The 26,376-nt window shown below is 40.7% G+C and overlaps 1 protein-coding gene across 2 annotated transcripts in view; it reads right to left on the bottom strand.

The window, feature by feature from the left end:
- Positions 1-10,219: 10,219 nt before the first annotated feature.
- Positions 10,220-26,376, bottom strand: part of LOC131694084 (uncharacterized) — a 111,378-nt gene continuing 95,221 nt past the window's right edge. For both annotated transcript variants that reach the window (XM_058982460.1, XM_058982461.1), the window contains 3 exons: positions 11,836-12,921; positions 11,249-11,758; positions 10,220-11,185 (listed from right to left, as the gene is read on the bottom strand). In XM_058982460.1, coding sequence (XP_058838443.1) covers positions 10,850-11,185; positions 11,249-11,758; positions 11,836-12,921 — 1,932 coding nt within the window. In that variant the 3' untranslated portion in view covers positions 10,220-10,849. The remainder of the gene's footprint in view (positions 11,186-11,248; positions 11,759-11,835; positions 12,922-26,376) is intronic.

A 26,376-nucleotide genomic window follows, 5' to 3' on the forward strand; every position in this document is an offset into this window, starting at 1 on the left:
ACCAGCGCTACGCTTCTTGGGTGTCGGGCTAGTAGGCCGAGAGCCAGTCGGCCGAATGCCGCAAGGCCGAACGCTATTAGGCCGAATTAGGTCACAAAGCCGAATGTATATACCGTTTGGCTGAATGTCATTAGATTAAAAGCATCGTTACAGAGACTAATAAGTTTCCCATGGCTCAAGAGGCACTAACTCATGTTGTACAAGAGGGTCCCTCGAAATGTCAAACAGAAAACGCGTTGATAATCGAAGGTGCTTTGCTTTTCTTTGGAGAGAGCTGTGAATTCCTTAACATCGGTTGTGATGGATTTATTTATATGTATTTTATTTAGAAACAATTGCAGTGCTCAGATCCTTGGCCTCGTTCGATGAATTAGCCACCGAAGGATACAATCGCTGAAATGTGAAGAGGTTCTGTTCACTTACACGCTCATTGAAAATAACTCAAAAGTGAGTGACCAGCCATTCAATTCCATAAAAAGTGCACATGGTCAAAAATTGAGTTTTCCTCACTTACTCAGTTTTGAGTTCGGGTACAAAATGTCAATTTTGAGTACTTTTTACGCAAAGACAAAATTTGAAATTTAACCGATCTGTATTTTTAATAATACTAACAAACGCATTAATCTGTATATAAAATTCCACTTACCTGTATCTCTAGTTGTTAATACGATGCTTATAAATTTATTCCGAGGTCCTTTCTCCTTTTTCCTGTAAATAGGATCTCGTGCTACTGGATATGCAAAATAATAAAGTATGTTATTTTAAAAAAGAAACCACACTTGCGTAAACTTACCTTTTAGTTTTCCGAATGTCTCTTCGTTGATTCTTTTGCTGTTGAATCAACTTTTGAAACTATTTTCAATTTTTCGTGCACCAGTAAGTTTTTTTTCACTCAAATTGTTGATAATTTCATGGTTACTCCAGAGTTCAGTCAATTCTACTCAAATCGATACTCATTTTTTGACAGTTTGCCCCGGTTTTTGAAATTGAGTAGTGGAAACTCAAATTTTGAGTAGTTTTGAATGAGCGTGTACGGAACATCGTAAGTTAGATGTCATTTAGTGTGTTCACAAGTAGTATTACCAATTTTGGATTTATCGTCAGCCCGGTGCATTGGTCAAGCAGTTCTGAAGAGACGCAGTGGAAACGCAAACACCTGAGTAATTATTAGGATGCTTTTAAAGGGGCCACAAATATTTTAAGCTGTAAAAATACGGTCCACAATATCAGAGAAATTTATTAAGCCAGCGCTGGTTGTTTTCTGGCTGAGATATTGTAACATTTGGAGTTTCGATGTCCCAGGAAGCGCTGGGAACTCTTTTTCTGAGCTCAGTTTGAGACCGAGAGCCGCCTGCTTCAGTTTTGCACCAGTACTTCTTTGAAGGGACACCTTCTGGCCTTTATAACGACGCTTGGGAGCGGAGGCGTTCCTCCTTCTTTTATAGCTTCTGTAATAATATTCATCTGTCTTCATATCTGTGATGCATCCTTGCCTAACCAACACAAATATGCACTGTCGTAGGGTGTGCTAACAAATACATATTATGAGCTAGCATAGGACCGCGTCACTCCATCATCACATAGTAAGTTCACTCTGTACTACCACGCTGAATAAACGTACTTTCTGAAGCTCTTCCCAACACTTAAAACAGCTTCTAGACACAGCAGTATAGATGTTAGTAGGTTTCGATGGAGTAGCTATTTTTACCATTTTTGACAAAAATCTCCCACAACGAATCCTATTGCTACAACGGGAGGCTGCGTCTCAGTTGTTTGCAATTTGTGCAGTTCATGACCTGCGGCACAAAAATGAAATCTGATAGACGAACCTTGTCAAAGAGGAGGTAGTTAGGAAGAGCAGAATCGGCGAAGGTCACCCGTTAAGAGTCTGAGTTGACGTATGTCCTCTTCCCGCCAGCTGCGACTGAATGCAAACGTTTGCACACCAGTATCTTCACTGGCTGGTTCATGGGGTCTTTAAACAGCCAACCCCATGGGTCAGCAGATCCGCGCATTTCAAATTCGGATCGTAGACTCCCTCGGTACATTCAACCCTATTTGATGGTACACATACCCTATACTCCTTCGTAAAAGACTCGTAGCCAGCAATATTATTTGCCTAGTTTTAGCTATTTACCACCACCCGAAGCTTATCAGGGGGTATTATCGATGTTTCTGGCACGGCCGAATATCGTTCCGTCAGAACTCGAGAAATCTTCAATAAGTTCAACACTTTTCGTTTTTGGCCAAGAAGTTCACGCAAGGCCCGGTGGCCGAGCATGGATAAACCTTGAGCCGGGGAGACGATTTTGTTTCACCTTTAGATGAACCACTGCCAGGAGAAGTCATTTTTGCACGGACCCAGTGCCCGTTAATAGGAGAACCAAGAAGGGGAAACGTAAAATAAAATCGATACTTAACTTGTGTGCATAACGGTATTCAGACAGTTTACTAGAAAAACACTGGTTCGCTAGTCACTGGCCGGATAACGACATACTCAGAAATAGAAACACAAAAAAGTGAAAAAATACTGAAACCTCGACTAGGCAGAGAATGCGCAAGATAACCTTGAACGCGGATGAGCACTATTCTTTGTCGCTATGCACTGCACGGACTGGAAACAAAACACTTGTGTCTCGATCGAGCGCTCGAGAGATCCCTCAGCTTGATCAACAATTGTTTAAATGTATATTCTGCTAAAAATTCACTACTTCTAGTTTCTAAAAATGATTTTTCAGATATAGTGCACTATATATTTGTAAATGTTGAATTTTCAAACCACCCTATGTGTCAAAATATTGAAGCAAAAAAAAATAAGCATCAAATATGAACTAGCGTCACAAAATTACCCTAATGTGAAGTATTCATCAAATTCGTTCCACTTTTGAGGTTTTGTCCGACTTTGGTGTGGAAGGTGATCTCTGTGCGGCGTCTAGCTTACTTGTACTGGAATGAGTCGCTCAGTACACAACACGCTGCATGTCTCAGAGCCAGAATACTAACACAGAGAGCAAGATCGGAAAGTGAGAGAGGAGCTCGAGGTGACCTTCCGAGAAGCTTGGGCCCCTTTAAAACGGGAGCTCAAGCTTAACAAACCAGTTTGCCATAAGAAGCTATCCTGAGAAGTAAACACCAATCCCTGTGGGACGCGTACCGAGTCGTGATGGCAACGACGCCAGCTGAAATGGGCCCTAGAAAGCTAATGATAATCGCTGAGGGTATCTTCCCGAAGCAGGATCCAACTACCTGGTCACCGACACCGTACAGCAAAGGAGAAGGAGCAAACACAGTCGGGTGTCAAGTGACTAACGACGAGCTCAAAGAAGCGTCGATGCGACTAAAATCAAAGAAAGCCTCAGCTCCGGATGGAATACCAAACGTAGCGCTGCAAGCTGCGATCCTGGCATATCCGGACTTGTTCAGGATGGTGCTCCAGAAGTGTTTAGATAAAGTCAACTTCCTCGAAATGTGGACGGTACAGAAACTGATGTTGCTGCCAAAGCCAGCGAAGCCACCTGGCGATCCAGCCTTGAGTAGGCCTATATGTCTGCTGGACACACTTGGACAATTCCTGGAAATCATTATCCTTAACAGGCTGATGAAATGCACGAAGGGTGTGTGCGGACTGTCCAAGATGCAGTTCGAATTCCGCAAAGGAGTATATACATTGGATGTAACTCAGACAATGCTCAGGAGTGTTGAGAAGTCATCTAAACAAAAGACGAAGAGGAGATCGATACTGCGCTGTAGTTACGATAGATGTGAAGAATCCGTTCAACAGCGCCAGCTGGGAAGCCATCACCGCAGCGCTACTTAGAATAACCATACCAGATCTGGAAGAGCTACTTCCAGAGTAGAGTCACAGTGGGAGTACCTCAAGGCACAATTCTCAGTCCAACGTTCTGGAACGGGATGCACGATGTGGTCTTGATACTGTGGTTGCCCAGGAAATCGTGGGTTTCGCGGACGACGTGTCACTAACGGTGATGGGTGAGCAATAGATGAAGTGAAAGTGTTGGGGACGAAGACAAAAGACGCGATCGGGAGCTGGATGAACGAAGGAGGTGTTGTTGGTCAGCAACTACTAAGCAGTTCAGCGTATGCAGATCGACGTCAGAGGACACATGATAGCATCGAAGCGTGCACTGAAGCAATTGGTAGTGATAATCGATGACCGGTTGAGCTTCAACAACTACGTCGAGTACGCCTGTGAAATGTTCGCGTAGGTAACGAACGCATACAAACGGGAATCTTCTCACGGACCAGTGTGAGGTGATCCAGAGGTGGCGGCAGCATTACGAAGAACACCTGAACGGCGATGCAGCAGACGACGAGGATGGCACGGTAACGCACCTGGGAGCACGCGCGGAAGACATTACACTACCGGCTCCGGATCTCCAAGAAATCCAGGAGGAGATTAGCCGGCTCAAAAATAATAAAGCCGCTGGGGTTGACCAAATACCAAGCGAGCTACTAAAACACGGTGGCGAGCCACTGGCTAAAGCGTTGCACTGGGTGATTACCAAGATTTGGGAGGAGGAGATTTTACCGGAGGAGTGGATGGAAGGTGTCGTGTGTCCTATCTACAAAAAGGGCGACAAGCTGGATTGCTGTAATTACCGAGCAATCACCCTGCTGAACGCCGCCTACAAGGTACTCTCCCAAATACTATGCCGTCGACTATCACCAATTGCAAGAGAGTTCGTGGGGCAGTACCAGGCGGGTTTCATGAGCGAACGATCTACCACGGACCAGGTGTTCGCTCTTCGTCAAGTACTGCAGAAATGCCGCGAGTACAATGTGCCCACACATCATTTGTTCATCGACTTCAAAGCCGCATACGACACTATCGATCGAGATCAGCTATGGCAGATTATGCACGAGTACGGATTCCCGGACAAACTGACGCGATTAGTGAAGGCGACGATGGATCGGGTGATGTGCGTAGTACGTGTCTCAGGGACGCTCTCGAGTCCCTTCGAATCACGCAGAGGGTTACGGCAAGGTGATGGTCTCTCGTGTCTGTTATTCAACATCGCGCTGGAAGGTGTAATAAGAAGAGCAGGGATCGACACGAGTGGTACGATTTTCACAAAGTCCGTTCAGCTACTTGGCTTCGCCGATGACGTTGATATTATTGCACGAAACTTTGAGAAGATGGAGGAAGCCTACATCAGACTGAAAAGAGAAGCCAAGCGCGTCGGACTTACCATCAACACGTCGAAGACAAAGTATATGATAGGAAGAGGTTCACGAGAAGAGAATGAGAACCGCCCGCTTCGAGTTTGCATCGGTGGCGACGAAATCGAGGTGGTTGAAGAGTTCGTGTACTTGGGCTCACTGGTGACCGCCGACAATGATACCAGCAGAGAGATTCGTAGACGCATCGTGGCAGGAAATCGTGCTTACTTTGGCCTCCGCAAGACACTTCGGTCGAACAGAGTTCGCCGTCGTACGAAGTTGACCATCTACAAGACGCTGATTAGACCGGTAGTTCTCTACGGGCACGAGACCTGGACCATGCTCGTGGAGGACCAACGCGCACTTGGTGTCTTCGAACGGAAAGTGCTGCGTACCATCTACGGTGGAGTGCAGATGGAAGACGGCACATGGAGACGGCGAATGAACCATGAGTTGCATCAGCTGTTGGGGGAGCCGCCCATCTGTCATACCGCGAAAATCGGACGACTACGGTGGGCCGGGCACGTAGCCAGAATGTCGGACAATAGCCCGGTGAAAACGGTTCTCAATTGCAATCCGACCGGTACAAGAAGACGTGGCGCGCAGCGAGCACGATGGATCGACCAGGTGGAAGACGATTTGCGGACCCTTCGCAGATTGCGTGGCTGGCGACGCGCGGCCATGGACCGAGTGGAATGGAGGAATCTTTTGTATACGGCACAGGCCACTTCGGCCTTAAACTGTTAATAAATAAAATAAATAAATAAAGGTAACGAACGCAATAACAAGAATCATATCAAACGACGGCGGTTCGAGAAGTAGCACGAGACGCCACATCTAGTATTTCGTCATCTATACTCTGTTGTGGGGTTCTTGCCTGGGGAACGGTGCTGAAAACCAAGCGGAACCGTGAAAGCTGAACAGAACGTTCCGGTTGAGTCACGAGCGCGTACAGAACAATATCGTCGAAGGCAGTATACGTTATCGTCTGGATGATCCCCATCTGCATCACCCTGGGTGAGGATATCGAGTGCTACAATCGAAGAAACACCTGAAGAAACGTGAGGAAGATGGTGAGAATTGATTCAATGGCGACATGGCAGCAGGAATAGGACAATACGGAGAAAGGAAAGTGGACCTACCGGCTCATCACAAATCTGTCAACGTGGCTCAATAGAAAGCACGAAAAGGAGAACTTCCACCTGATACCGCTCCTGTCGGGCTACGGCTACTTCAGAAAGTGTCTTCATCGGCTCGGGCACGCTACGTCACCGTTACGCCCGAAGTGTGAGCATCGAGGGAACACTGGAACATGTGGTCTTCAAACATCCGAAGCTCGAAGCGACGTGCAAGGAGTTACTTGAAACGGGAGGACCTGGGCATATAGCCGGATAATGTCGCCTACAGAATGACCGGCCATGTATACACTTGGAACGCGTGATGCAGATCATGACCGCCTTACAGTAGAAATGGCGATCAACGGCTTCGGGAGAGCAATCACCATCGGGAAAGTCTCCGCTAGAGTAGGCCGGTAGATCAGCCGCCGTGGATCGACCACGGTACCCTATAAGTTGGCCCGATACAAATATACCGAAAACTAAAGAAGAATCGGTACCGGGAGAACTTCTTCCGCCAAGGAACTCTCCGTCGGCGTATGCTAGATTCACCGCCGGGGACTAGACGGAGTAGACCGCAACGAGACACCGCAACGAGACACCACCAGTCGCGGGTCGTCGGGGCACCTGCGAATCGGACATCCTGCTTCATCGGAACCGTCGAAATGACCTCGACACCTGGCTGATTGGCTCGGTTTCGGAAGAACTTCTCTCTCAGGGGAACTCTCCGTAGAAGTAGGCTGGGTCCACCGTTGAGGACTAGACCGAGTAATTCGCGTCGGGTGAGCACCGAGGAAGTGGTGCTAAACGGTACAAACGAGCCAAAGGACTCAGTAAATTAGACAACCTAAAGTTTGCCGTCCAGATTGTCCTCGTAGCGGAAGAGCACTGATTCTCGACCCACAGCTAGCTTACCTACTGCCATACAGGTGGATGGTCGAAAACTGGTAGTTATCGAGGATGGGTGCTGTAACTCTTCTGAAAAAAACCAACTACAGCAATCATTCGGTAACTGGGCGCTCTTTAACTGGGCTGCTTTTTAACTGGGCGTTCGGTAACTGGGCTGCAGCCCAGTTAAAAAGCAGTTAAACGTCAAAACATAGACGTCAGACGTAATTTGACAATATGGTGTCAAAACTAGCCAGGGGCATGCGAATGCAAAACAATGTGAATACCAACAATATTAATTTGAATTTTATCAATCAATCAAGTGAAAGATTAGTCCTTGCTTGTTAAGAATTAGGTAGACGTAAATTAACAATGAGTCGATTTATTAACCTCTTCACAGAGCTAACATTGAACGTATTAATCGACTTCGTAACCATCCGATTATTCTTTAGCATCCAAATAGCCCCCGGTGATTTTTAACATTTGACAGATCAGCCCAGTTAGCGAGCGACATTCGCTAATTGGACTGCCTTCTTAGTCCAGTTACCGAACAGTAGCTGTACTAAGTAGTTGAGCTCCAATCTCATTTCACGATAGTAGACACCAGCACCAGCACGTACTTCCAGCAGAGAGCCTTCAATGTAACAGGCCACTTGCATTTGTTTGCGTTTGTAGATGGTTTAGCTGGACCGTCAGTACCTATCCCCTCTGCTACCACACAAAGCATCCGTCCGACAGTATTGAACGCACAATTGTCGTGTAGACTTCCAGTAGAAGTCCAGCATTTAGGTGTGAGACGCCAGTCTTTCCAAAAATTCGTCTGCGCTGCCCGAAGCTCATGCACGCTTTTTTGACTCTGAACTCAATGTGAGCAGACCAATTCAATTCGGAATCCAATTTAACTCCTCTGCACACAATACCTCAGAATCAAAGAACTGCAAGGGAGGAATTCCGGTTGTAATTCACTTCTTCGTGAAAGGAACCTTTGAAGTTTTGTTTGGAATAACTGATAATTTAACTTGTCGACGTCAGCAAACCCGTAGGTTGAAATCCAAGCTCATTGAGTATCCTCAACAAGCTGTCGGCAGCCAGGTTCCATGGCAAAGGTGACAGAATGCCAACCTGAGGACAACCACAGGCACACGCAGAGAAATAAGGCATATTCGAATCAAATATTTTGCGACTTTGATTCTAAGTCAAAGATTTTGTTAAAACAGAAATGCAATTTCTCTGTTTCAAATACCAAACATTGTTGGTACAAAAATATCGGCATTGGTGACAAAATAATCTGCATTTTGATTCTAAAATCCCTGCAAAAAGCAGGGAATATTCGTATCAAATATATTCAAACTTTGATTCAAATTCAAGTATTTAGTTGAACCAAAAAAGCATTGGTTGGTTGTACAATAGCATTATTTAAAACAAAAGTATTGCTGTTAGATTTAGAAATATTGCTTGAAAATGGATAGACTGTGTTTGGTTCGATCTTTGTTGTATCATACAAATGAAAAAATGGACGCATCGGAGGTCGAGAATAAAGAATTGGAGTTCAAGACGCTAAATTTAGACTATTTGAGCATTATAAAAATGTAATTACAATTTGATTAGTGCAATTCGGTCGTGAGTGCTTTCATAGGTGAGAAAATTATTTATTAATGGGGTAATACCTAAGAACCTAATATTATTGTTATTATTCCAGAAAATTGATACATCGTCGAAATTTATCGAACGAGAGAAAGCAGAGGAGCTAAAACAGCATTTTTTAGCGGAAAGCTTGGAAAAGTTGTAATTTACGTAATTATGCAAATTGGAATTTGGGATTGGGATTCGGTGCAAAATATGAGCATCTTAGGGTAGAAGAAAAAACAAAAATCAAGATGTTAATATTAATTACACCTTTTTTTGAAAACAAAATAAAAGTTTTTTGATTCAAATAGATTTTTTCATTGTTTTAAAAAGGAAAAGCATATTTCAACTAACAAATAACATACTTTGTTTCAAAAAAAGATATCATAGATTCAAATAAAATTATTATTGAATCTACACAAAATCCTATGGCGGCTTGTTAGTAGAAACAACAACCATTTTTTTGGAATCTAACAACAAATATTTTTGAATCTAAAAAAATTGCAATTAGGCCCTGATTCAAAAATATATATTTTTGATTTCTAAGCGAATTATTTTGGAATTTAATATACATTTTTCTGCGTGCAAAGAATGTGATTACTAAGCATTACGTTTATCCAACCCGATGCACATGCAGACGCTCCATGACCGCGTGCCGTGTGTCCAGAATAGACTGGAAGGACACATTGTCAAAAACACAGTCAATCATTGGCGAACGATCTCAAGTTAGTTCGTTTATTTCGCTCAAATGAAGATTGCAGTTTTCTCAGATAACAGCATCGAACCTTCACTGATATATGCAGCGCAAACCGCTTGTAAATCGAAAGAAGTGCTTGGGGATCTTATTGCCACCTACTAGAAGCAGAAAGAACGTTAGTCATGAGTAGAATCTAAGAGTAAATTTGAATTCACAACTTACGTTTTCAAAAAACAACTCTTTTATGTAGTTGGCAAAACATTGTGAACATATCCTTAGGTTTGTCAAAATCTTTTCGAATATTTGTCTCAAGCCGATGTACCCTTCTTTGTAACGGTCAATCCAGCCATACTGCTTAAGTTTTATAACGGCGTTGAAAAAAATTCATCCGCTCAAAAAACCTTCTCTTTGTTTCAAAGGTTGCCTTTGTAGATTCAGTCTGTTTCTCTAATTAAGAAAACCGGTGCCGGCTAATTCTATTGGAACCTCTCAGCGAAGCAATACAATGACAGCATTGTCCATTGCTAACACTTTGCTTGTTCTGCTTCGCACAGGTTGGCTCTGTGTAATGGACGAGTATGCAGCGAAAGACTTTGGTGTGGTGAACCAATATTTAAGCAATCTCGGAATTTGCCATAGTTCGAGGTAACACTCGGACGGTTCGGTTACTGTGAAGTAAGTCAAACTAGAGGAATGGTTATGTAACATATTTTAATGGTTTATTTGAAACGAAGAGAGCACTAAATATTTTCAATTTTTTAAAACCCTAAGTAATGTTAGCATACCTATGAAAAAACAAAACTACGTGTACATTTTGATTTAAAACCTATTTGGGAAAAGGTCCGTTACGTTCTAGTAAAACATTGAGATCATTTCGATTTGCCAACAGCTTAGCAAATTGGGTTAGTAACAAGAAACGCAATCGAAACGATTCGGTTAAAACTTGTAGTTGAATTGTACTCTAACTCATCTGCAACTGAAATGATCAATGTGTATTAAGTATTTTTAGGAGGCACTATGTTGCATCGGTTTTATGTATCTTCATGGGGAATGTCTACGTATAAGTTTCTAGTATGGAATGATGGTTTATAATAAACATATTGAAATAACTACTTCCGTAAATACACGCTGTAAAAACTAATCAGTTTACGTAAACAATTGAAATCTGATGTTAGGAGAAGGCACTTGCATTTTACAAAAAATTGAGATTCATTTTCCTTGAAACTAGGTTACAATAGAGTCTAGTTGAGAACGATAACTAAAGCTATACCTTTATTTGTATCAGCTATTTTTTTAAAATATTTATTGCACCGAATTCCGATTGTATTAGTGTATGGACAATTCAAATTTTCCAATCTTTTAAAAACGTAACAACGCGATTCAACTCATTGAGCCACATTTTTAGCTCGTTGGGTGTATCGACCGATAAAAGATACATTTTAGTGTTATCACATGAGGTTTGCTGATTCTGCTGATGGCTTCCGCTGCTTCGATTGTGCAACTGCTGCTGATGGGAGTCCGTATCTTTGTAACTGCTGATTCCACTGCTGCTGCAGCTGCTAGTTCCCTTGGCGATCACGTCCAACCGGAAGGTGCGCGGGCGTGAACAAGTAGATCGATCTGCCAAATCCACCCCATCACTGATGCACTTGGACAAATCAATTTGGAGGGTCGGTAGCTGTAATAGTGAACGAATCAGTTAAGATCAACTAGCTATGCCTGAGTGCAAGGTGAAACTTACTTTCTCTTGACACTCCTGAGGATAATTCCAAAACTCTAGAAAGCATGCGTTCAGTTTACACCACTTTCTGCTCCAATCAATGCTACCACTGCGACTCTGACCAACCGTGAGGAATCCACTGATATCAGAGTTCACGAACAGAACCTCACGCTTGATGCTCAACCCGAGACTTCCCGATAAATTCGAATTGTAAACCATTGAATCCAGTTTGAGATCCTTGAAATCTTCCACCAGGTAGACACTATGATCACCCTGGCGCCGCACCATCCATTGGAAATTGCTAGAAGCTGAATAGTACGGCGTTTGGCGAGAGTTTTGCAACAATTGCTCATTCCCTTCGATTTGCAGAAGACTGTTGGAGGTGAGCGTGATAAATCCCTGCGATTTAAATCGGGAAAATTCATTGTAAAAGTCAAAATTTTTCGGCGAACTTGAACGACCAGTGAACAGTTTGGCCGGACTGAGCAGTTTCGGGGGGCTTGGACATGAACCGAGCAGATTTTTGTTGTCCTGAAAAAAAATTGATATTTACTCGATAGAATAGTAATATTATATCTTACAAATAAATCAGGTAATAATCGACCAACCTTGTTCAGATGGTATTTGCTCTCGTGGCTCATGATTTGCTTATCCTTCCGTAGCCGCAGAACAAATACTTCCACTCGAATTTCGTATTCCGAATCTAAATTGTGAAATTCTATCTCACAGTCACGGAAGTAAACGCGATCTTCACGGCGTTCCCTGGCCAGTGTCGCTTTGACTTGGTTCTTGTAGGAGCACACTATCACGTAAAAATAGTTGAATATCGTATCGTTTACTGCGTGCTCTGTCAGTGGAAACTCAAAATGGTTCAGCACTACAATTCCAAGCTTCTTTCCATCGTTCAGTACTTTTTCGTTCGAGCTGTAATCGATCTTACTCAGCTCATTCCTCGCAGCGGTTTCCTTCAACGTTGATAGTAACATTAAGCGTTCCGCCTCAATAAGCTCAGAGGAACACTGGAATTCTATCATGTTCCGACATACGGCCAATGCCTGTTTAAGCTGCTTTTTACTATCCGACTGGGTTTTGATCTGATTCACCAGTTCCGCAAGGAATTGATTATTCAGCTCGACCAGAGAACCAGCGTTACTTAGCGATTGGTAAATCTCCTCCGTTTCGGTATCGTCAATGTATTTATTTCGGTACTCATCCAAGTCAAACGCCACGCGATTGCCTTCTTCCCGTTTAGCGGGTTTCTCGTCAAAATAATTCACAATTTTGCGCTGTTCGCTTTTAATGAAATCTTTACTCCTCCGAAACGAAGTTCGCAGCTTATCCTTTAGATTTCGGTAGATATCACTACTGTTCATCCTCATCTTGGCCGATGATGGCGAGCTGTTCACCGGGGACAAATTTGACACGGAATAATCGTGGGCACTCATCATCTCGGAAATGTTATCCGTATCGATGGTAGAATTTTGCTTGTCACTATTGTTGCCAGCACTGGCCGCTTCCAGGTCGTTGCGACGCGAAGGTGTCACCGGGTTGATGAAGTCCACTGTGTCGATTCCGGTCACGAACGCATCCGATTCCGTATCGATGGTGCCAATCTCCGAGAGCGTGATGTTTTCCCGCAGTGATTTGACCAGATCGTCTAGACATCTGTCTTCGTACTTCTGTAGTGATTCGATCTGTAATGAGAGAGGGGAAAAAACGACGGTTTTGTGTTTAATTTACCTGTGATTTAACGGAAAAGTTTTAGGAAGCCGGGTAAAAACCGTAGAAACATAACATGGACGATCAACGGGTAAACGGTATACTTTTTTACGGTTTCGCGCATGGAGATTTACATTGTACGATCAACAGTTGATGTATGACATATCTGTGTGTGTACTTTACTGGCACGTCGTACTCTTTGGATATCAAAGAGACGAAGGGGGGTATAGTACTTCAACAGTCATGCAACTATTAAGCGTTGAAGTTTTAAATACATACACAGTATTATAGTGTATTACACACTACCGATTCCTTTCGTATATGTATTAGGTAGGGGAGTCTCGGGTTAGTTGGCGGTTGGGGTAAGATGGCGGAGTCTCTTTTTCTCCGTTTCATTCACACATATGACGCTGTCTCTCGTAATGTGGAATACATTTTTCAATGTGTTGTGCATACCAATTTGTCTTGTGGAGGTTGTGGGCGATGTTGTGTTTTCGAGCATAATAAGTAATTTTTTTCTTTAATTTTGAACATTATGTGTTATTTATGGTGAGTTTGAATCTATTTTACGAATGAGTAATTTTATCGATAGTACCTGAAGTGTGTTTTCAGTATCCGTATAGATACTATATCTAACCACATACAAAAGTTGTTTTTAATGATTATTTTTGTGGTTGGGACGAGTTGGCGATGACGCACGCGGGACAAGTTATGACTATTATCCACAGTACAAAAATAGTCTTCAATTATTTTTACTTCTGGAATTTACTCCTAAGCAAGAGATTTTCTTGTTTTCCGTCAACAAGCTGGGGGCATGTACTTCGGCCAATCGCCAGAAAACTGTCGGAAACTTGCCTTTGAATGTGGAATCTGCATTGAAGTCAAAATGCCAAGGTATTGTAACTGAAACATACCGTGAAGGGTCAATTATTATATAGTTTTATTGTAAAGACATTCAGCATGTTCCATAAATATTCCTGAAGTATTTAACCACCAAACTTACCCTGGAACAAGTTGGTGGGTTTTCCGCATCCCATATTTATGTCTATTAAAACGAAAATAATGCATCACACACTTTGACAAAATTCGGAGATGTTGCCAGCAGTCTTCTCTTCCATGCATCGCGTAATCTATTCTGTACGATCATCTCAAATCAAAGCGGCAAAAAATAAAAATTGAAAGCATCGCCAACTAGCCCCGGGCTCCCCTACTTACGAGTACAAGGCACCAAAATTCACTATGATAAAAGTATTGGATTCATTGGAAGTTGTGGTTTCAGCGAAAGTGATTCCGTGTAAAAACAGACGAAGAGAAAATTCGATCATCTCTGATTCGGGTAAAATTTTGCTCATATGTTTGCTATGGTAAGCTCTATAGTAGGGTGTCCCAAAATGACATCATGTTAAAAAAGTCATCGGGCTCACTTCTTAAATGAAAGGTTAAGGTATCAGGGTTACTTTTTTCTTCGGAGTGAATTTGTTAAAACGCTCCCTACTACTGGCGAATTTTTAATTTTTGTAAAATGGGCCGATTTTGGGTGAAATTTCAAATTCATGCTTGTTGAAGTGCTCCTGAACTGTCTTAGATTTTTTTCATTATTTTTTTATTTTACTGGAGATCCAAATGGAGAAGTTTGGTTAGTTAGTTTGTACAAATTGTGGATTATAGGAGCGGCAGAGCCTTTAAAACTTGGTGAAAAGTGTAATTCTTGGTGTTTTTCATTAGTTTTTCTTCAAAGCTGGGTATCTACAAAACTTTTAAAAGTATAGGAAACACTTCAAATAGTTGAGCCAAATATAGGGGCGTAGTTTTGCTGAAGAAAGTGTATAGCTACGGCTAATGGGGTATGAGTTATATAAGTTTTTGTTATATAACCTTCGATATTTTTAGCAATTCATCAAAAATAATAATGTTCCAAAAAATAAAACAATTCAAATATGCTTAGACCACATATTGTTTTTTTTTGGAAAATTGAAGGAAAATGATTTAAAACGGCGTTTTCTGTTTGTCTTTAGTGCGTCAGGATCGGGTTTAATGAGAATTTACCCTTACCATTAATTATAAAAATAATGATATCTTTACCAGTGCTGGGAAAATCATAATCAAAAAAAAATCAAACCGCAATCATGGCTGATAATTATCGCTTATGATTTTTTCGAAAATTCTCACTGCCGATAAAATCATGCCGTGATCACTTTCTTAACTATCAAAAGATCATCTCACAAAAATCACTACCGATTTTTTCTTGGCCTCTATCAGTGGTGATTTTGATCTGTGGCTGAATTTGATAATTGAGAGGGTAATCCCGGCATGATTCTATCTGCAGCGAGCAATTCGGAAAAAATCACAAGTGAGCATTATCAACCATGATTGCGATTTGATTTAATTCTTGAATCGATGATCATTATCTATTTTCGAACATTATGGATATGTTAGGGGTGTCAATGAGCCAAGCTGAAATTTTTTCAACTTTTTGGGAAAGTGTTTTATATTGAAGGGCAAGTTGAGGGCTGTTGAAAATCAATAGTTTTGAACATTTTCAATGCACAGGAGGGTCCGCCGATGTGACAAAATGGATTTTTTTTCAACTTTTTGGGAAAGTGTTTTATATTGAAGGGCAAGTTGAGGGCTATTGAAAATCAATAGCTTTGGACAATTTCAATGCACAGGGGGTCCGACGATGCATCAAAATGGAATTTTTTCCAACTTTTTGGGAATGTGTTTTATATTGAAAGGCAAGTTGAGGGCTGTTGAAAATCAATAGTTTTGGACATTTTCAATGCACAGGGGGGTCCGCCGATGCATCAAAATGGAATTTTTTCCAACTGTTTGGGAAAGTGTTTTACATTGAAAGGCAAGTTGAGGGCTGTTGAAAATCAATAGTTTTGGACATTTTCAATGCACAGGGGGGTCCGCCGATGCATCAAAATGGAATTTTTTCCAACTTTTTGGGAAAGTGTTTTATATTGAAAGGCAAGTTGAGGGCTGTTGAAAATCAATAGTTTTGGACATTTTCAATGCACAGGGGGTCCGACGATGCATCAAAATGGAATTTTTTCCAACTTTTTGGGAATGTGTTTTATATTGAAAGGCAAGTTGAGGGCTGTTGAAAATCAATAGTTTTGGACATTTTCAATGCACGGGGGGGGAGGGGGGGGTCCGCCGATGCATCAAAATGGAATTTTTTTCAACTTTTTGGGAAAGTGTTTTATATTGAAAGGCAAGTTGAGGGCTGTTGCAAATCAATAGTTTTGAACATTTTCAATGCACAGGGGGGTCCGCCGATGCATCAAAATGGATTTTTTTCCAACTTTTTGGGAAAGTGTTTTATATTGAAAGGCAAGTTGAGGGCTGTTGAAAATCAATAGTTTTGAACATTTTCAATGCACAGGGGGGTCCGCCGATGCATCAAAATGGAATTTTTTCCAACTTTTTGGGAAAGTGTTTTATATTGAAAGGCAAGTTGAGGGCTGTTGCAAATCAATAGTTTTGAACATTTTCAATGCACAGGGGGGTCCGCCGATGCATCAAAATGGAATTTTTTCCAACTTTTTGGGAAAGTGTTTTATATTGAAAGGCAAGTTGAGGGCTGTTGAAAATCAATAGTTTTGAACATTTTCAATGCACAGGGGGTCCGACGATGCATCAAAATGGAATTTTTTCCAACTTTTTGGGAATGTGTTTTATATTGAAAGGCAAGTTGAGGGCTGTTGAAAATCAATAGTTTTGGACATTTTCAATGCACAGGGGGGGGGGGGGGTCCGCCGATGCATCAAAATGGAATTTTTTTCAACTTTTTGGGAAAGTGTTTTATATTGAAAGGCAAGTTGAGGGCTGTTGCAAATCAATAGTTTTGGACATTTTCAATGCACAGGGGGGTCCGCCGATGCATCAAAATGGAATTTTTTCCAACTGTTTGGGAAAGTGTTTTACATTGAAAGGCAAGTTGAGGGCTGTTGAAAATCAATAGTTTTGGACATTTTCAATGCACAGGGGGGTCCGCCGATGCATCAAAATGGAATTTTTTCCAACTTTTTGGGAAAGTGTTTTATATTGAAAGGCAAGTTGAGGGCTGTTGAAAATCAATAGTTTTGGACATTTTCAATGCACAGGGGGTCCGACGATGCATCAAAATGGAATTTTTTCCAACTTTTTGGGAATGTGTTTTATATTGAAAGGCAAGTTGAGGGCTGTTGAAAATCAATAGTTTTGGACATTTTCAATGCACGGGGGGGGAGGGGGGGGTCCGCCGATGCATCAAAATGGAATTTTTTTCAACTTTTTGGGAAAGTGTTTTATATTGAAAGGCAAGTTGAGGGCTGTTGCAAATCAATAGTTTTGAACATTTTCAATGCACAGGGGGGTCCGCCGATGCATCAAAATGGATTTTTTTCCAACTTTTTGGGAAAGTGTTTTATATTGAAAGGCAAGTTGAGGGCTGTTGAAAATCAATAGTTTTGAACATTTTCAATGCACAGGGGGGTCCGCCGATGCATCAAAATGGAATTTTTTCCAACTTTTTGGGAAAGTGTTTTATATTGAAAGGCAAGTTGAGGGCTGTTGCAAATCAATAGTTTTGAACATTTTCAATGCACAGGGGGGTCCGCCGATGCATCAAAATGGAATTTTTTCCAACTTTTTGGGAAAGTGTTTTATATTGAAAGGCAAGTTGAGGGCTGTTGAAAATCAATAGTTTTGGACATTTTCAATGCACAGGGGGTCCGACGATGCATCAAAATGGAATTTTTTCCAACTTTTTGGGAATGTGTTTTATATTGAAAGGCAAGTTGAGGGCTGTTGAAAATCAATAGTTTTGGACATTTTCAATGCACAGGGGGGGGGGTCCGCCGATGCATCAAAATGGAATTTTTTTCAACTTTTTGGGAAAGTGTTTTATATTGAAAGGCAAGTTGAGGGCTGTTGCAAATCAATAGTTTTGGACATTTTCAATGCACAGGGGGGTCCGCCGATGCATCAAAATGGAATTTTTTTCAACTTTTTGGGAAAGTGTTTTATATTGAAAGGCAAGTTGAGGGCTGTTGCAAATCAATAGTTTTGAACATTTTCAATGCACAGGGGGGTTCGCCGATGCATCAAAATGGATTTTTTTCCAACTTTTTGGGAAAGTGTTTTATATTGAAAGGCAAGTTGAGGGCTGTTGAAAATCAATAGTTTTGGACATTTTCAAAACTTTTTCAACTTTTTGGGAAAGGGTTTTATATTGAAAGGCAAATCGAGGGCTGTTGAAAATCAATAGTTTTGAACATTTTCAAGGCATAGGGGGTCCGCCGATGCATCAAAATGGATTTTTTTTTTCAACTTTTTGGGAAAGTGGTTTATATTGAAAGATAAGTTGAGGGCTATTGGAAATCAATAGTTTTGGACAATTTCAATGCACAAGGGAGTCCGCAGATGTGTCAAAATGGAATTGTTTTAAACTTTTTTGGAATGTGTTTTATATTGAAAGGCAAGTTGAGGGCTGTTGAAAATAAATAGTTTTGAAAATTTTCAATGCACAGGGGGGTCCGATGATACATCAAAATGGATTTTTTTTCAACTTTTTGGAAAAGTGTTTTATATTGAAAGGCAAATCGAGGGCTGTTGAAAATCAATAGTTTTGAACATTTTCAAGGCACAGGGGGTCCGCCGATGCATCAAAATTATTTTTTTTTTCAACTTTTTGGGAAAGTGTTTTATTTTGAAGGGCAAGTTGAGGGCCCGAAAAGTTGAAAAAATTCAATTTTAACGCATCGGCGGACCCCCTGTGCATTTAAACTGTCCAAAACTATTGATTTTCAACTACCAACAACTTGTCCTTCAATATAAAACACTTTTCCGAAAAGTTGAAAAATTTCCATTTTGACACATCGGCGGACTCCCCTGTGCATTGAAAATGTCCAAAACTATTGATTTTCAACTACCAACAACTTGTCCCCCAATATAAAACACTTTCCCGAAAAGTTGAAAAAATTCCATTTTGGCGCATCGGCGGACCCCCCCGTGCATTGAAAATGTCCAAAACTATCGATTTTCAACTACCAACGACTTGTCCTTCAATATGAAACACTTGTCCTTCAATATAAAACACTTTCCCGAAAAGTTGAAAAAATTCCATTTTGACACATCGGCGGACCCCCCTGTGCATTGAAACTGTCCAAAACTTTTGATTTTCAACTACCAACAACTTGTCCTTCAATATACAATACTTTCCCGAAAAGTTGAAAAATTTCCATTTTGGCACATCGGCGGACCCCCCTGTGCATTGAAAATGTCCAAAACTATTGATTTTCAACTACCAACAACTTGTCCTTCAATATACAACACTTTCCCGAAATGTTGAAAAAAATTCAATTTTGTCACATCAGCGGACCCCCCTGTACATTGAAAATGTCCAAAACTATTGATTTTCAACTACCAACAACTTGTCCTTCAATATACAACACTTTCCCGAAAAGTTGAAAAAAATTCAATTTTGACACATCAGCGGACCCCCCTGTACATTGAAAATGTCCAAAACTATTGATTTTCGACTACCAACAACTTGTCCTTCAATATAAAACACTTTCCCGAAAAGTTGTAAAAATTCCATTTTGACACATCGGCGGACCCCCCTGTGCATTGAAAATGTCCAAAACTATTGATTTTCAACTACCAACAACTTGTCCTTCAACATACAATACTTTCCCGAAAAATTGAAAAATTTCCATTTTGACACATCGGCGGACCCCCCTGTGCATTGAAAATGTCCAAAACTATTGATTTTCAACTACCAACAACTTGTCCTTCAATATAAAACACTTTCCCGAAAAGCTGAAATCGTTAGCATTTGGATTATTTTTCATCCCTACATGTGTGCTGGATCGCTCTCACTCCCAAAATCATTTGGCTAAATCATCATCATAAGGAGTTTCTTACAATAATCATGTACAATACCATCAACCCCGATTTTGCATCTTTTCTATCGTACCTGATTTTCTCAACTTCATAATCCTGATCAAAAAAAAAATCATAATCAGGCCGTGATCACAGGCGGTGATTTTGTTGCAATGATTTTTTGCTAGCACATTATCGCTTCAGAGAAAATCACTAGCGATTTTTTATGGTTGTGATCACAGCACAGCATGATCAGCAGTGATAATTATCACTGATGATTTTTGATTTTTGGTGATTTTCCCAGCACTGATCTTTACTAATGATGCCAAGTCTTTAACACTCGGAATACCAAGGGGGTAAAAAAATGGGAACGCTTACTTTGGTCATATCTCAGCCGTTACATAATCGATTTTAAATCTGTCTTCACCAGTATAAAGGTATGTCTTTTGTGAACACGTCGAATTTAAAAAATAGAGGAACAGAATTGTCTACCGTAAGTTACAGTAAAAAGAGTATAGCAAAGTCAGTGAGAAAAAAATGGGAGCGCTTCTTTGACTTGCCATATCTTAGCTGTTTGCTCACCAATTTTAATTCTTTTTTCACCATTGGATAGGTAAATCTTTTATAAAAACAGTGAACAAAGAATGATGGAGAACAAATTTGTGTATCTGAAGTAATTGTAAAAACAGTAATTGAGAGTCAGTACAGACGAAATGAGTTTTTCTGTTCAAACAATCGTATCACGACCGTTTGTCAACCAATTTCAATTTTCCTTACACCAATGCAATCCTTAGAGCTTCTAGACTTGTAATATATGCAATAAATAGTAGATTTTCAAAAAATACTATACTTTTTCGAGTTTTTAGGAGATAAGATTTTTACAATGTACGTGGCATACGGTTGATTGAAATTCTTTGCGACTTGTTAGTTTTACGGTTTGAAAATTACCTGTTTACTCAATAGTTCTACATATTATACATGGATATTATTATATCAAAATGTTTGCACGAACGTGGAGAAACACATTATTGTATGTAAGTTACTAAATAATAGAGTGTGTTAGGACGATTCAGTAAATACGAAGAAGTTCAGAATTTTAAAATATTCGTCATATAACTTTAAATTTGAAGCGATGACCTATACATTTTAATACACCAGTCGATTGTAATTGATGGCGGTTACAATTTCTGAAAAAACACATTTTTATATTTTCTCAAAAAATAGCCAAAAGTACGTAGTAGTACAGAAATTTCATTTAGTTGGCAAATAACGTCGAATTCAAAGCGATGGCCTATACCTTTTTATATACCAATCGATTATAATTGATTTTGGTTACAATTTCTGGAAGAACAATTTTTATATTTTCTCAAAAAATAGACAAAAGTACGTAGAACTACAGTAATTTCATTTAGTTGACAAATAGCTTCAAGTATTCAAAGCTATCACCTATGCAATTTATACATCAATCGATTGTAATTGATTTTGGCTACAATTTCTAAAAGAACAATTTTTTATATTTTCTCAAAAAATAGCCAAAAATACGTACAAGTACAGAAATTTCATTTAGTGGGCAAATAACGTCGAATTCTAAGGGATGATTTATACTATTTTATACACCAATCGATTGTAATTGATGGCGGCTACAATTTTTGAAAGAACACATTTTTATATTTTCTCAAAAAATAGACATTTTTTGAGAAAATATAAACAATTGTTCTATTAGAAATTGTAGCCGCCATCAATACAATAGATTGGTGTATAAATAGTGTAGGTAATCCCTTTTAATTTGCAGTTATTTGTCAATCAAACGAAATTTTTGTACTTCTACGTATTTTTGTCGTTTTTTTAAAGAAAATATAAAAAGTTTATCTTGCAACAATTGTAGCCGAAATCAATTACAATCGATTGGTATATATAAAAGTGTAGGCCATCACTTTGAATTTGACCTTATTTGCCAACTACCCTATATCCCCCAATTTGTACAAACTAACTAACCAAACTTCTCCGTTTGGATCCCCAGAAAAATTAAAAAAAATGCTGAAAAAAACCTTAGACAGTTCAGGAGCACTTCAACAAGCATGAATTTAAAATTTTACCCAAAATCGGCCCATTTTACAAAAAATCAAAATTCGCCACTAGTAGGGGGCGTTTTAGCAAATTCACTCCGTAGAAGAAAGTGGTCCTGATACCCTAACCTTTCATTTAAGAAGTGAGCCCGATGACTTTCTAACATGACGTCATTTTGGGACACCCTACTCTATAGGCTGGCAAACCGTTAGTTATACAGACAGTTGTACGGAGTTTTCCGGAATACGACTTACTCGGAAAATCATTTCAAAGAATGTACTATTCCTCGGAAACCGTTCTCCGGAATAATTTTGAGAAAATGGATTGGATTTTGCTTTTGCTGGATTTTGCATTGTCTCGTTGTATCAAATCTGATCAGATGTATTCAATAGGTGCAAATTTGTCGGTCATTGGATCTGGTAAAAAATCTAAAGTATGCTGGGACAGAAACCACCAGCTGGTTGCAATTATTTATGAATGATAATAATAACTACATATTACGATTCAGCTCCGTAATTAATTTATTTGCCGTTGTTTGCGATAATCACATTTTGTGGTTTTTAACCGTTAAATTTTATGATGGAACAGGTATATGGGAAATTCCTATGAGACCACTCCAACCAACTAAAGTCAGATCGGGATGAAATTGGACAGTAGCCAATTGAAACATTGCATCAATCGTTTCAAATTTGTAAGATGGTGGACATCGGTCAAGAATTTTATGAGAAATAGGTGTGAAATTCACTGTGAACATTCTCAAGTTCTCCGGGGGCAAGACCGTCCTAGGTGGCCAATGTGATCAAAGCGACTTAACACGATTTACCACCAATTTTAATAAGTTTGCATCATCTAGGTATCATGGTGGTTCCAGTTTATATGAGGATTTACTGTATTACCACGCTTCTCATCCAGTAACTCCGGAACCGTATGTGGTATCAAAAATAAATTCAATAGCAACCTATGCCATTCATTTGAGACTACGTTTGAGAAAACTCGAAAGCACACGCACATTTGCCGAACTCAACGAATCGAGTCGAACGTGTGAGGTGAAGACTTAATCACTTAGGGGTCATTTCTTCACCCTCGCTTAGCGCTTATGCCAGGTTCAAACGTACTGGTTAGGGTGACCATACGTCCTGGTTTCCCAGGACATGTCCTGGTTTTTCACTGACTGTCCTGGTGTCCTGGGAAGTCAAGGAAAACGCTTGATTTGTCCTGTTTTTTCCCTGTAAGCCTAAAATATTTTTCTTTACTGAGTCTTCGCTTTATTTTCTCTGGTTCAGATCGCTGTTATGACCGATCGCAACCATAATTGCAACGTAAATTCACCCTCAAGCAAAATACGACAAACAAAATTTTAAATACTCGAATCCCTCAATTGTACAATCCGATGTCTTTTTTAATCTCTCAACTTTCTTCTCTTACGTGGAAAATGAAAAGAAAAACATGAGGCGTTCGTACATAACATGTGAATAACCTGTACTACCGTGATAAGCATAACAGTCCCATATGTATAGAAAATCGATAGTAAATGGGACTCTTATGCGTATCACGGCAGTGTGATCCGTTCTCAAGGAAATTTGGCAGCCGAACAAATCGAAATGGTTCCAGTTGTGGACCAATCTCCAATCTTAAATTGCCTTTCAATTGGCGATTTGCGCCAAAGCCAAAATTAGTCACGCGACACCTATGATTCAGCTCATGAACTGGCAAAGTGATACAGTTTTCACCCGTAAGTGAGTCGTAACTTACAACAAAATCTTCATTATCTTCTCGGAAAAAGCTTACCACTGCCAAAATATGAATGAAACGAGTAAGAAATTTAGTTTTATTTGCAATTATTCTGAAATTATAGTCATTTGCAACTATTTCACTCATACATTTCTTCGAAATGTAATCGGGGTATTATTGTGGTTATAAAAAATCGTTCCATAAATAAAGTTCCAACTCGAAACCGAGACCCAATCAGTACCAATGTCAAACTCCTTCATATTTTGAACTACGTAGGAGATTCAGTGAAGACTATCGGAGAGAAGGATCGGCTTTGCATGATACAAAGCTGACACTTTCCTATTAGCCGGATATATTCTTTCCTCGCCTGATCTGGAGAGTTTCATGAATTTACACCATCTCATGAAGGTTTAGCTTAACTTAGGACGAACGGGAAATGCTGTTGCGGCGGCTACGGTGCTCAACAAATTATATTTCGAAACAGCGCGCATATAGCTCTACGAATAATATTAGAAACCACTATGTTTTACACTCTTTTCGCAAGATGTTTACTCATCATCTTATAAAATGATGGTTTTCCTTCATTTTCATAAACAATTATCAACAAATTGATCGGTAATTTGGTGTTTAAAAGTCATTTTTTACCAATGTTCACAGAAAATATATGCACTATGACAGAACAGAATCAAATCAGCAACACTTTCCTTCCTGCGCTATCTGCGAGCGGTTTCAACGTAGAATCGCCAATCCACGAGCTCAAACTGATATTATTTACACCAACCAATCCGCTATTTTCATATAACAATTGATAAACTGGAGGAACTTCTAATCAATGGTAGTTTTTGCAGCTGTTTCGATCATAGTTCTCAGATCGAGAAATAATGATTGTCATTGGAGATTGATAGCTACTTAACTTAAAATCAAGAATGAAGTAGGGAAGTTACTTTGGACCGTTGATGTTTCTACTTTACTTCAATGACCCCTCGCCGGTGCTGCACAGATGATTTCAGAATACTTCGTATCATCAGCTAAATTGATGATAGTCGATGTATCCAACAACATCATGTTACATTTGCTGATGGTAATGTAACAAGAATTGCGTGTGTGTAAGTCCGAAAAAAGAGCTCGGTGATCGAATTCTTATGCAAGACTTTATGGCTGAGCTTTGCCTGTAAGATCCCAGAACTGTTTTACTGCCGAATAGAACGTTTTAAGCTGCCGAACACGTGGGGAGAAGGCACAATCGATTAAGAGGTGATGGAGGGTGGTAGTCCTTTTTGGACTGTCCTGGTTTTTCACTCGCTTGATATGGTCACCCTAGTACTGATGAACCTGGTTTAAAAGTTAAGCGAGGGGGAAGAAATCGACCCTTAGTCTCTTACACCTCGCTAATGCTGCTTATGACATACATGATGTGTTAGCGGCACTGCCCTTACACAGTGGATGTCAAATATGCTTGTCACAGACATTTTCATCCACGTTGTGCAGCAGCCGTTCGTAGAGGTAAGTCTTGCTCAACCCAGGGACAACTTGACAGATAGTGCTAGTTTCATGTATGTACCACCGATTTGATGGTGGCGCTAGTATGCCTTCTCTGTACGGGAGCGGTACAAAAGGCCGAATCACAAAAGGCCGAAGATGTTCTAACCTACCACAAAAGGCCGAAACCCGAAAAGGCCGAATCCCAAAAGGCAAACATGCATCAGAAATCGAATGATCTAATCTGTTGAGTGTTGATGATGCTTTAGTATTGCCCATGACTAATATTTTAAAATAAAGTCGCATTTATAAAAAGCATAGATAATAAAAGAAAATAAAAATGAAAAAGTCGGTTTGGCTAAATGTAACCGCTGGCCACAACCATTGTTTGGCTGTTACACTGCTCCGAAAGACTGCCGAGATAGCGATCCAACGAAAAAGGCGAGGCATTCGATACTGTGCGTTAGTGACACTTGACGTGAAGAACGCATTCAACAGCTGGGATGCCATCGCGCACTCGTTACACCGGCTTAGCCTACCGGTGGGTCTGTACCGGATCCTGGAAAGTTACTTCCAGAACCGCGTACTGCTATACGAGAGCGATGCCGGTCAGAAAAGGGTTCCGATCACCGCCGGAGTCCCGCAGGGCTCGATCCTAGGCCCGATGCTATGGAACCTCATGTATGACGGGGTTCTGAGACTGAAGTTCCCTCCTGGGGTCAAGATTGTCGGCTTTGCTGACGACGTAGCCTTGGAGGTCTACGGGGAGTCAATCCCTGAGGTATAACTAACCGCAGAACACGCGATTTATAAGTAGGAGGCACAACATGCAGGTGGAAGTTCACTTCCACCTGACACAATTCCTGTCAGGCCATGGCTGTTTCCGACAGTACCTCCACAGGTTCGGGCACGCGGAGGTCCCAGCCTGCCCGGACTGCCCAGGTGTAGACGAAACTGCCGAACACATACTGTTCGTATGTCCTTGTTTCGACGTCGAAAGAAGAGCAATGCTTGACGTCTGCGGCTGGGACACATCCCCTGATACCCTTATTCAGCGGATGTGTCAATCGGTGGAGAAGTGGAACGCAGTCTCGACTGCAACCACCCAGATTGCCAGTAGGCTACAGGAATTTTGGCGCACCGAGCAACAGACGACGGGCACGACTAACTAGTTGGAGCGAAAAAGACCGAGCGCAGAAAAGTGAGTGAATGGTCTGTTCATGCTGAGGCAGGTTTGGCGCAGCGACTGGCAACCGCGTATGGGATAAACCCAACCACCC

This window comes from Topomyia yanbarensis, chromosome 3, assembly GCF_030247195.1.
Source record: "Topomyia yanbarensis strain Yona2022 chromosome 3, ASM3024719v1, whole genome shotgun sequence".
Lineage (NCBI taxonomy): Eukaryota > Metazoa > Arthropoda > Insecta > Diptera > Culicidae > Topomyia > Topomyia yanbarensis.